The 10933-nt window shown below is 38.8% G+C and overlaps 2 protein-coding genes across 3 annotated transcripts; one reads left to right on the top strand and one right to left on the bottom strand.

Moving 5' to 3' along the window:
• On the bottom strand, nt 1–399 carry LOC114539416 (uncharacterized protein K02A2.6-like). Its single transcript, XM_028560044.1, has one exon. The coding sequence runs from the start codon at nt 397–399 to the stop codon at nt 1–3; it is 399 nt and encodes a 132-aa protein (XP_028415845.1).
• A 5511-nt stretch (nt 400–5910) lies between these two features.
• LOC114539401 (L-tryptophan decarboxylase-like) lies at nt 5911–10368 on the top strand. 2 transcript variants are annotated; one of them, XM_028560024.1, is made up of 5 exons: nt 5911–6033; nt 6456–6755; nt 8244–8470; nt 9081–9432; nt 9723–10368. In XM_028560024.1, the coding sequence occupies exons 2-5, from the start codon at nt 6485–6487 to the stop codon at nt 10235–10237; spliced, it is 1365 nt and encodes a 454-aa protein (XP_028415825.1). In that variant the 5' UTR covers nt 5911–6033; nt 6456–6484; the 3' UTR covers nt 10238–10368. The 2 variants fall into 2 exon arrangements, with proteins under 2 accessions (XP_028415825.1, XP_028415826.1); XM_028560025.1 differs by having other exon boundaries at nt 5917–6033; nt 6459–6755.
• The last annotated feature ends 565 nt before the right edge of the window (nt 10369–10933 follow it).

Here is a 10933-nt window from a genome sequence, read left to right as displayed (position 1 = left end):
TTATTCTTTGTCTCGTTCGTCGATAGCCCTGTCCTTTTCATTTCGATCACTTTCCTGCGCGTCTGCGTGGTTTAATCTGGTGCGTATTGGTCTGCCCGTCATGGCTTCATATGGTGTAACCCCTGTGGCAGGGTGTGGGGTGTCCCTGCAAGCGATTAGCATGTTTTGTAGCGCGAGTTCTCTTTCTGATTTGTTCTTTCCTTGTAGATGGGCGATCTTTTCTGTTTTGTTGAAGGTCTGCATGAATCTTTCTGCCTCCCCATTGGCCCTTGGGTGCTCGGGTGTGATGCGATGGTGCGTAAACCCTTCCTGGCTAGCAAATTGTGCAAATTCTTCTGAGTTGAGAGGAGGACCATTGTCGGAATCCACGCGTTTTGGGACACCGTGGTTGGCAAACATTTGTTTTAATCTCACCTGTGTTGGTTGAAATGATGTTGACGGCGTGTCGTGACCTCAACTTCCGGGTAGCGAGTTCACTTGTCGACTGCCACTAGGTTGTAATGGCCATCGGGGCATGGCCCAGCAAAGTCGATGGCGATTTCTTCCCACGGCTTCTTTGGGATTACAGTCGATTTGATGGGTTCTTCTGTATGCTGTTTGGTGATGATCTAACAGTCGAAACACTATTCAATGAGTTGGTCAATCATTCCATTCATCGTTGGCCACCAGTACTTTGCCCGAAGCATTTGCTTAGTTTTAGTTTTCCCATGATGTCCCATCTCGTGAGCGATCTTTATTATCTTCTTTTGTAGTTTAGCGGGTAGGATAATCTGATTCATCCGGTAAAAGAGACCGTTCGCTTCACACAGCTCGTCTTTGATAGCAATGAACGGAGAAATATCATATAATAATAATTTATTTATCCATCTTAGGTATAAAATTACAATGGATTTACAATTACTAAATATGATAAAATGTATGTATAATTTATATACAAATATAATAAATTTACGATTTTAAAATTATGTCTATAATAGTGCATTAGTCCTTGGAATAAAGGGTCCTTCTTCCAGGGTCCTTCTTATGCGCCCACCAGTCACCGTCCCTTCTGACGCGACGGAGTTTTTGGAGAGCGTTGTCTCGCGTCGTTTCTGCCTTTATTATATCAAGGATGATAGCTGGCTCAGCCTCGGTGACACTCTTGATGATTTCTGCCGTTTCTTTGTCTCCTGTGAGGGGTAAGGTGTGCCACGAGAGGAAGTCCAAAGGATCAGCCTCATCTTTTCCAGGCTCATATGGCATTTCATAGTACACATTCTGCATGTCTAAGACCCATTTCTCGATGCGTGGCGGTAGCATTGCAGTGGCTTTGTTGAAGAGGGGGAGCAAGGGTTTATGCGCTGTGACAATGGTGAACCGTGGTGCACCCAGTAAGTAAATGCTGAATCGATCCTTCGCCCACTTAACGCACAACGCATCTCTTTCAGTCTGACTGTATCCTCGCTCGACGTCGGTAAGTGTGCGGCTGATAAAGTGGACTGGCTGCAACCCCTTCGCGGTGCGTTGAAACAGACCAGCTGAGAGACCTTCATTGTAGTTTGCTTCTGTGCGAACCATGGCAGGTAGTTGAGGGTCGAAGAATGCTATGGTATCGTCGTTGGAGATAATGCATTTTAGCTTCTCAAAGGCAGCTTGTTGTGCATGACTCCAGTGGAATTTATTCTCGTTGTGGGTTAATTCCCTTCAGGGCTGCGTCAGAGAGGCGTATCTGGGGATGAATTTTCCCAAGTATCCAGTCATACCGAGGAAGCTTCGTACTTCCGATTTTGATTTCGACGGAGTGCACTCTTCGCTGGCTCTCACTTTGTCCGGTGTCGGGTTCAGCCCTTGTTGGCTGAATCTGTAGCAATAAAATTCCAATTCTCGCTGACCGAACTCGCATTTCGTCCGGTTGAATGTGATGCCGTAATCAGCTGCTCTCTGTAGGACAACTTCGAGCGTCGCATTGTGCTCAGTCTAGTTTCGTGCGCTGATTTGTAGGTCATCTTTTTGGTTTAGGCATCGGGGAATATCGCCAAAAACTCTCTGCATGGTTTCATCAAATAAATATTGCGATGCCTTCGCTCCAAATACTAGTCGCGATTAATTCCTCAGTAACCTGTCCTCTAATGTTTTCCATTTGAGCAACTTCAGTTAAGAATTGAGTCAAGTTCCAGGCCTTGTTGAGGGCTTTTTGGATGAGTGTTTTGTTGTCTGTTGTTTGGATAATGTGTTCCAGAATTCGGTCATCATAGGTATCACCAAACTCACAATCGGTTGCCTTTTCTCGCAGTCGTGCTGCATAGCTGGTTGTTGATTCCCCTGGTGTTCGTCTTAGCTTGAGAAACTGGTACCGGGCATAGTGCTTGTTCTTCTGAGGTAGATAATAGTTGTTGAGTTTTGTTCGCAATTTCTCATAGGGGTTGCTGTGTCTGAGTCGGGCAAACTCTTCTCTAGTTTTGCCACCTCTCTGCGGCCATATATAATTAATGCATCCTTTTTATCAACGGGCTCAGTGATTTTGAAGTATGTAAACTCCCGTTCAATACCCTCCAGCCATTCTTCCCAAGCCCTACTATTAGTACATGGATCGTCCGGGGGAACAAATGGTCGTGATCGTAGGTTTCTAGTCTCAGTAATAACTCGTACTGGTGGTGACGATACTGCCCCGTCTGCAGGCGTTTCGTCGGTCATTCTCGCTTGTAGTACTCGCAAATTGTCTTACCTAGCCCTCTTAGGGTACTTTTCCTCTCTCGTCGCCAATGTTAAGTCTCATTCACTGACTTGTAAACGTTGTAAGCTGTATAGCACAAAGTATCTAACGCTCAAACTGGGAGAACACATAAACAATAACAAAGCATCCTCGTTTCTGTCCGAGACGGTAATTATATCATAAATTAGCATAATGACCTTAAACTATAACAAGATATCAAAAGTTAATAAAACGACTTAAAAAACTTAGGGGCGTCAAATTTGTAACAGCCAACAGCTGGGTTTAGCAGACGCAACATTACTCTACGAAAACCAAATCAATATACATCGGATCAAACTATAACCACGCTAGAGCAAATGACAAAGAAAAAATTTAAATTATTATTTCAAAAACAAAAATTAGAGGAAAATTATTCACCGAGAACCAAAAGTATTTTTTATCAAAAAGCAGGAGCAAGAAGACTCGATTTTTGTCTTTGGATCGCGGTATGTCAGCGGTAACTACCCAGGCCATTTAGGACCATGCGGCGTCAGCAAAGCCTAAAATCCGCTATCTTTTTTGCCTTCACATGACGATGGCGAGCACTCCCTCCAGGAATTATAGTATAGCTCAGTTATGTGTAGTCAGGTAATTGCACTGATGAAGACCCGGGTTAATGGACCGAAAGCTTTGCAGTATCAAATCTTTACGTGGTGTACCTGCAAGGTAATTTACTTATCGGCTGTAACCATTGAAACTTACAACAATATATGCAATGCCCTCAATATTAATTTCGGGTAGAACTATTACACTTAAGGTGCGTGAAAAATTAATGTTAATTAGCAAAAACGCGTTCAAGCATGCGCTATTTTCTTTCCAAAATATCAAAATTGACGAATAAATTAATAGATGTGAATACATTTGTTTATAAATCCACATATCAAACTTACAAATTACCTGCATGATTCAAAGCACGAAATCTGCCAATGTATACCAGTTCAAAAACACTCTAAATTAAAGGGCTTTACAGTCAATTTTACTTACAGCATTTTCTTCTTCTAGTCTAAAAAACGTGAGTAAGTTTGTTCTGTTATCCTTATAGCGATTGCGTTTGTGCCGTTGATAAATACACTGAATTCGAGCCGAAAAATAAATGAAATTTTTAAATATGGAAACATACAATGACAATAACTGCAGATCTCGAGGGCATAGCTATAAGCTGTTCAAATATCCAAGAGATGCTCATGTCAACAACGTATTGAAAATATACATATGTAAACGACAATTCTTCAGTCAAATTCTAGAGTATTTGACAACAAGGACATATAATGTATACAAAGAATTTATAAAAATGTAAGCATTTTTATTAAATTGATATTAGGTGCAATAATTCATTAGTTTACGTACATGTCCTTGCCGTTCATTTGTATTTTTACACTAAGATATGGTAAAACCTTCTAAACATTGTATTTCGATCTTGAAAAGCATTCCTCGAATATCTGAAGTAATATTTTCCTTTTTTCTAATTCAAATGGTCAAAAATACCACAAATTTGTATAAGAACTCACTAAAACCTTTTTTAAAATAACCTATATGACGTGAGCAAGAGTGGGGGAAACATTAGGCTTCGAGCGCTCAGTCTATCTAATATAGGTCAATTGTTTCGACTCGTCCTAAACAGACGCATGCGCGTAACTTACAAAAACACCCAACGTCCTTGACATAATGGATGACAACTTCCATTTCGCTTTGCATTCCTGGGCCTGATTAAAATCTCCGGGTGGGATTAGAACCCTGGATCAAGATCAAGTTTTCTATAGGGATAGTTATGGGGATAGTTAGGGATTGAAGTATATTATATCAAATGTAATGTCAGCTTTTTAACACTATTATTATAACACTATTACTATTTAAGGTGTATTATACTATTCAAGGTGTTTCACCATAGACAATCCAGAAGACAGGGACTGGAAACGCTATTGTTTTCGCGTGCGCTCTCCATGATACGGCCGGCAGATTTTGCGGGCTCATGTAGAACTCCATTTTCGAGAACAACAATGGAGACACTTCTTAGCAAAAAGAAAAGGCACGCAGTTATTTGGTGATTTGTAAAAGAATATGTTGGTAAAAGCAATAAGTTAACAGTTTATTGTTTTTTGTTTAAACTATCTTCAAATGGGACTCTAAAACTGGCTTAAAGTAAATTTAATAGGCACATATTTCGAGGAAAACAATGGCGACACTCGGTTTAGCAAAAAATACAACGCACGCAGTTTTTTTATGATAATTTCACTTTTTAGATATAAGACGATGTTGGAAAATGCGATAAGTACACAGTTAGTTGATTTATTGTGTCAAACTATATAAAAATGACCCTCTGTGATTTTATGATTTTAATGACCCTCAAAGTGATTTTATAGGATCCCAACTAGGTACATATTCTACGAGAACAAAAAAGTGATATTTTAACATCAAAACACGACGCATGCAGTTATTGGCGATTCTTAGCTTTTGAAGCGCAAAAAGAGGCTGAAAAAGGTAATAGATGTATACCCTGTGTTATATTTTGTTTACACAATGTAAAACAAAGTTTCTCAATTTATCAAAATTGTAGTTACAGTGTACAAATTAATGGTGCATATATGGCGGTCCTTTTGTGGTTGAGACTGAAAAAGGTTCTTACTGTCGTGCTCATGCTCACACACTAGTTTGCATGTAGTTAAAAGTTGCAGTCGCTGTCCTAATGCATTCTTTTGTAATATAAGATGCGATTTGTTTGTTGTCAAAGATAATTTATAGCTTTGATTTCAAGTTACAGGGTCCCAAAAAACTACCTAATTTTACGTGCCTATATTTTTGATGCAAACACTTCTGGAACTGGAACTATGAGCACTGTTTACAACACTCAAGATGAAAAATGAAAATGCACTTACCTTGGAAATTTATCTAACTTAAAGGTCAGGTAGAAATATAATATTTATATTTAAAAAATCCTTCAAAATATGCAAACTTGTGCTAAATCTATTTGCATTATTTTTTCTGAATAAAGAACCCGGTTGCGTAGCAACTTAAAAATTGATGTGATAAAGCCATATCACGGATGGCACGTCAGCATTATAAGTGTTTTAGCTTGCGTTTCCAGTCCCTGTCTTTTGGATTGTCTATGATTTCACTGACACAGCATTTGCTATCACCTCTAAGACATCTTTTATTAACTTATTTTGTTAAATATTGCCCAGAATCTTACAGGAACGCAACCTCGTACCCAGGGTCTTTAACCTATGCTCCACGGCCCACGCTGCGGCGAGGAACGCCCAATATTGCCTAGGGACATCCAATATCGCCCAGACACGCCCAGTAAGGTATGGAATCACCTATTACTATTTTTTTTAATTTATCCAATATCGCCAAATTCTGCCCAATGTCGACAAATTTCGTAATTAATATCCCATTCAGCTGTAAACTAATATAGCAACTCAAATCCACCACCACTACACCTCTAAGCGCTCGGGTGATGACTGCTAAGACTCTTAAAGACGGGTTTTACTGCAATCAAAAATCAGTCGCCAGCCTTTTGCAATTGCGGAAAATTTGAACTCAAAAGAACAACAAAGACAGCTTTGTGATCACAAATAGGAACACGAACACGAACACGAACACAAATTTCGTGCGTAAAGAAAAAATGGGAATTGCTAGCTGACCGAAACAGAACTGAGCATGTGCAAACAAGATAGACAGTATAAAGATCTGCACGTCATTGATAATTGTCACTTTGTTGTCGTAGAAGCAGTGAAGCATACAGTAGGCATAAACATGAGTGGCGAACCTGAACGTATCGGTCAGCTCCTTTCAAATAAAAAGGTTTGCGACAAATTGCTTGCTGGGTTACTCAATGAACTTGAAACGAAGCACAAGGATCAGATAGACCTAATTTTGAAGGCGCACCCACCAGCCTCAAATGAAAATGCAGCGTTGAAAGGTCATCCGCACACTCACGGCCAACCCGGCTATAATGAGATGATAAACAAATTGGCTCTTCATCCTCCTGTGGCTGCACTTCGAAATCAGATTATTAGTGACCCAGGTACGTAGGGACAGTGCAATTGCATTTCATAGCCGTGCGCCCACAGGCAATTCATTTCTGTTGGCTTAGCACCAGATAAATGGCTACCGCCCCTCAAAGGAATCACACTGGTCCAATGACTTTGCTTTCATTTAAACCGAAATTGATGTTGCTATCTTGATTTATTGTTTTACCAAATCTTTTATTCTTCTCCCGACCGTAATGGCAAAGTCAAGGAGTCTTTTATGGCTCGGGGGAAATGTTAGAACCACGCCTGCATGTACATGCCACGTCAGAGAACTTGTTAAACGTAGTATCGTTAATTCGATTACAATAAATTTGAATCAAGCTCTCAACGTACAGGCAATAATTGTAGGGCTATTGGAGTGTGTACAGTTAATTACAGTATAAATTAGTATAATCTGCACGCGCATGGCATGAATCATACCACAGTTAATAGAATATACATGGTTGTTGGGAACAAACCCAACTGGATGTCTTATTAAATCCTTTATCATTCACCAATCATCATACGCTTCGTTTTATACTCTCGTTATATTTACTCTCGTTGTAACATCGTTACATTTCAAATGTCAATATCGATATATCGAGGTTAACAAAGGTTTGCTGTAAAGAATTACATCATGGAACTGTTAAAACATAAATCTAAGTTATCCTTAGTAGAAACAAGTTCAAAATATACTTACATCTATGGCGAATTTAAGTCATTTTATCTACATGTGTCACAATCAAAATATCAACAATTTGCGAAGCTTTCGTTATCACGCCTAAGAACTAAATACATTATGCTAAACTCGAAGAATTGGCGCGAAATAATTAACATAATTATTGCGTCTCTGTCTGGTCGTAACAATGGTTTGGAGACTAAATAAAAGTACATTACAACTCATTAATTATGGTATTGTCCAGGTTTATGTAAAAAATGGTTCCTTTCTCGTCACGTGTCTATTGTATTTTAGCCAAACGTACCAATGGCATTCGTCTTACAAAGCTCCACTGCCTCCACAACCTTGACTTGAAAAATATGTTAATTATAAGATTGTTTTTGGTTTATCTGCGCAAAATAGAATAGACACGTGATCAGAAAGAAACAGTTTTTTGCATAAATCTACCTTAGTATAGTTAATGAGTTGTATTGCAATTTTATGTGGTCTCCAAATCAGATAAATTCTAATAACTCTGTTCATACGCATGCTGCAAAGATATATATCGCTATTCTCATTACACTAATATTCACTCACAGATAGTATCGCGCTTCATGTTGCACATTGCAGTATAAACGAAGGGCCTCACTGCCAAAATTCCAATATTCAAAAGACGAGAAATCTTCTTCCACTGCATGACGATATCCACTAGATGCGTGTAAAGGAAAATATCACATCTCCTGCTTTCGAATATTATGGTGGTAAATGTTACTGGAATTCTTACAATAATGAATTGTTTCATTCCACATGTATCATCATACTTGCATTATCTAAAACATTTTAGAAATAAACATGTTTTTTCATCAAATGTTCTGGCAACAACGAACGCTGCCAGATATTTTGGAAGGAAAGAAAATCTGGTGTTGGCAAATCATGATTCTTCTTATCAACATGATCATGAGAAAGGCACCCGAGTATAACAAAACTGATTTTGTTGGTTGTCCAATCAGCGTGATCTTGAACTGGCCGATGGGAACTACGGCTGGTTTTGCTGCGTTCCTGAACGAAAAGGTAAACAACGCAAACTTTTAGAGTTTGAGCTTGATGCAACGTCTCTATCAAATCATCGAATATCGCCAGCTTGTTAACAAGCACCTTACATGGGTCTTAGCCTGAAGACACCTGCCCAACCTCTAGCCTGGCTTTTCTCGCACCTTCCAGACATATGGTAAAATGTGTCATTGCATTTATTTAGTTTATAACAAATAATTAACAAATATTATTGAATGCGGTTGAACATGGCCTAAACCAAAGCCGAAAACAGAATTAATATTCATAACGTCAAACCGAAGTTTGATAATCAATTTCAATTTCAAATTTCCGTCTGTTTGCACTGGATATAATTGTCATTGATATAACGTGCGCGTGGCATACGATTAATTGTCCGACGTTTTGACCACCCGGCCCCCAGTCAGTCTCAACATCCGCACCAGAGAATCTGATAGACACGTTACATTGTTATTTTACAATGTGTCATCTTGAAAACAAAGCTATCAAAGAAAGATCTTCCTGACTGTATGTTGTGTTTTGCTTCGGTCAGAATTTTTGCGCAAGCAATCCCTCCCCAGCAAAAATTGGTGCGTAAGTTATTTTAAATAAATTACATTACCTTTCTTATGAGGTGAACAAATTATTCAAGAACATCTTGAATTACTGGGGCGAGTATTTGTCCAGCTATGAGTCTACGTATGTCTTGAATGAAGACAAGGAATCAGGTTGGTTTGGTGAAGATGCGATGGAAGCAATGCCAAATTTTGTTCAAGAATTTGAATGTGATCCTACTAAACCTCACTATGGCTACACATCGTGGGATGATTTCTTCGTTAGGAAGTATCGGCCTGGAATACGGCCAGTCGAATCTCTTGATGACGACAATGTCGTAGCGAATGCCTGTGAGTCTGCACCCTTCAAACTGGCACATGACATCAAACAACGAAACTGGTTTTGGGTCAAGAAACAGTATTATTCACTGGGTAAGCATATCAGAGTATCGTCGTTGGGCAACTTTTGTTGTTTCCTTCAGAAAGAAAAGCTCGAAACAAAGAAATACTTACGTTCTTGCTCATGATCAACGCACGACTGCAGATCTTTGGTTCTTTTTTGTGCGATATTATAATTTGGTGCTTAATTGCGTAAATTACATATAATTTATGAGAATCAGGCTTGCCAATGATCACACCTACCTTAAAAGTGTAAAATTTCTTTTACTTATGTCTGTAATGGAGAGCTATAGGATATTACTTATCTATTAATATTCAGATAGATCATTTGCTCAACAATAATGCGATGGCAAAGAAGTTTTATGGTGGAACCCTCTACCAAGCCTTCCTCAGTGCAATCAGCTACCATCGATGGCACAGTCCCGTCTCTGGTCAAATTGTGAAAACAGAGTTGGTCGATGGTTCTTACTGCAGCCAACCTTTCAACAATCGAGACCTGGATTCTCAGGGTTACATGTGCCAAGTTGCTGCAAGAGGTATCATCTATATCCTGGCCGACAATCCTGATATTGGTCTGATGGTTTTTGTCTCCGTTGGGATGGCCGAGATCTCCACCAATGAGATTACCGTGAAAGAAGGTGACTACATTAAGAAAGGAGATGAAATTGGAATGTTCCATTTTGGTGGCTCAACTCATTGCCTCATTTTCCAGCCGTGGGTGAATGTTTCGTTTGATTTACGTGGTCAAACACCTGGCACACATAAAGATCTGTTCAATATCCCAGTACGATCAAGAATTGCCGTCATTTCTAAACCGAACGGTAAAGGATGCAAATGACATTCATACTTGACTTTTTCTCTTTCACTATTAATTTGCTGCTCGGTAATTTGTTGTAGCTATACTAAAGGGGTGTTGTATGGTATTTGTTTAGCATTTGTCTAACGTTACCATTAAACACGATCATTAGAAATTGGCTAAATTTTGTATTTTTTGCATGATTTCAATATGGCATTGTTGTAAAATCTGGCATTTGTTATAAGCGCATTAAAGGTTTTGGAATGAATGTTGATTGCTTGATTTTTTTTCATTCTAGTTCACCCACTGATGCGTATACGTAAGGCAAGTTGATTAAATATCATTCTCTCATTATAATACGAATTGCCAATTGCGGTCGTATAATCACAACTGCCTGAGCAATAGACACATTAGATTTATTTTCAATTCTCGTTTTCTCTTTCGACCAAGAATAATAAAATATGTACTTAGAAATGCAATTAGAAAAAATTCCTATACGTGGGAAGCATTATATACCTAATTTCGGCAAAAACAGATTTATTAGGCAGGCAAGTGTGATGGTTTTCTTATATAAAATTTTTTATTTGAGACAAAACAATTTTCACAAGTCTAATTAATTTTCTGATACTTATGCTTGGGCCCTTTTATAGGTGGTTCCAAAAATGTTGCGCGTAACTTCATAAGTTTTTCGCCTCAATGATAGAGTCATTGCTTTGCTGGACTTTAATTTGACTGTTT

The sequence above is a fragment of the Dendronephthya gigantea genome, unplaced genomic scaffold, assembly GCF_004324835.1.
Source record: "Dendronephthya gigantea isolate DGI-Jeju-01 unplaced genomic scaffold, DenGig_1.0 000202F, whole genome shotgun sequence".
Classification (NCBI taxonomy): Eukaryota; Metazoa; Cnidaria; class Anthozoa; order Malacalcyonacea; family Nephtheidae; genus Dendronephthya; species Dendronephthya gigantea.
The sequence above is the reverse complement of the archived record's forward strand: the minus strand, read 5'-3'. Positions and strand labels throughout refer to the sequence as shown.

What these genes read in the sequence shown, in the direction of transcription:
- LOC114539416 (XM_028560044.1), bottom strand. Translation starts at nt 399, where the DNA reads ATGTTTGCCAACCACGGTGTCCCAAAACGCGTGGATTCCGACAATGGT.
- LOC114539401 (XM_028560024.1), top strand. Translation starts at nt 6,485, where the DNA reads ATGAGTGGCGAACCTGAACGTATCGGTCAGCTCCTTTCAAATAAAAAG. An exon ending in TCAGATTATTAGTGACCCAG is followed by an intron (nt 6,756 to 8,243) that starts GTACGTAGGGAC and finishes AAAACATTTTAG; the next exon opens with AAATAAACATGTTTTTTCAT. An exon ending in GAAACAGTATTATTCACTGG is followed by an intron (nt 9,433 to 9,722) that starts GTAAGCATATCA and finishes ATATTCAGATAG; the next exon opens with ATCATTTGCTCAACAATAAT.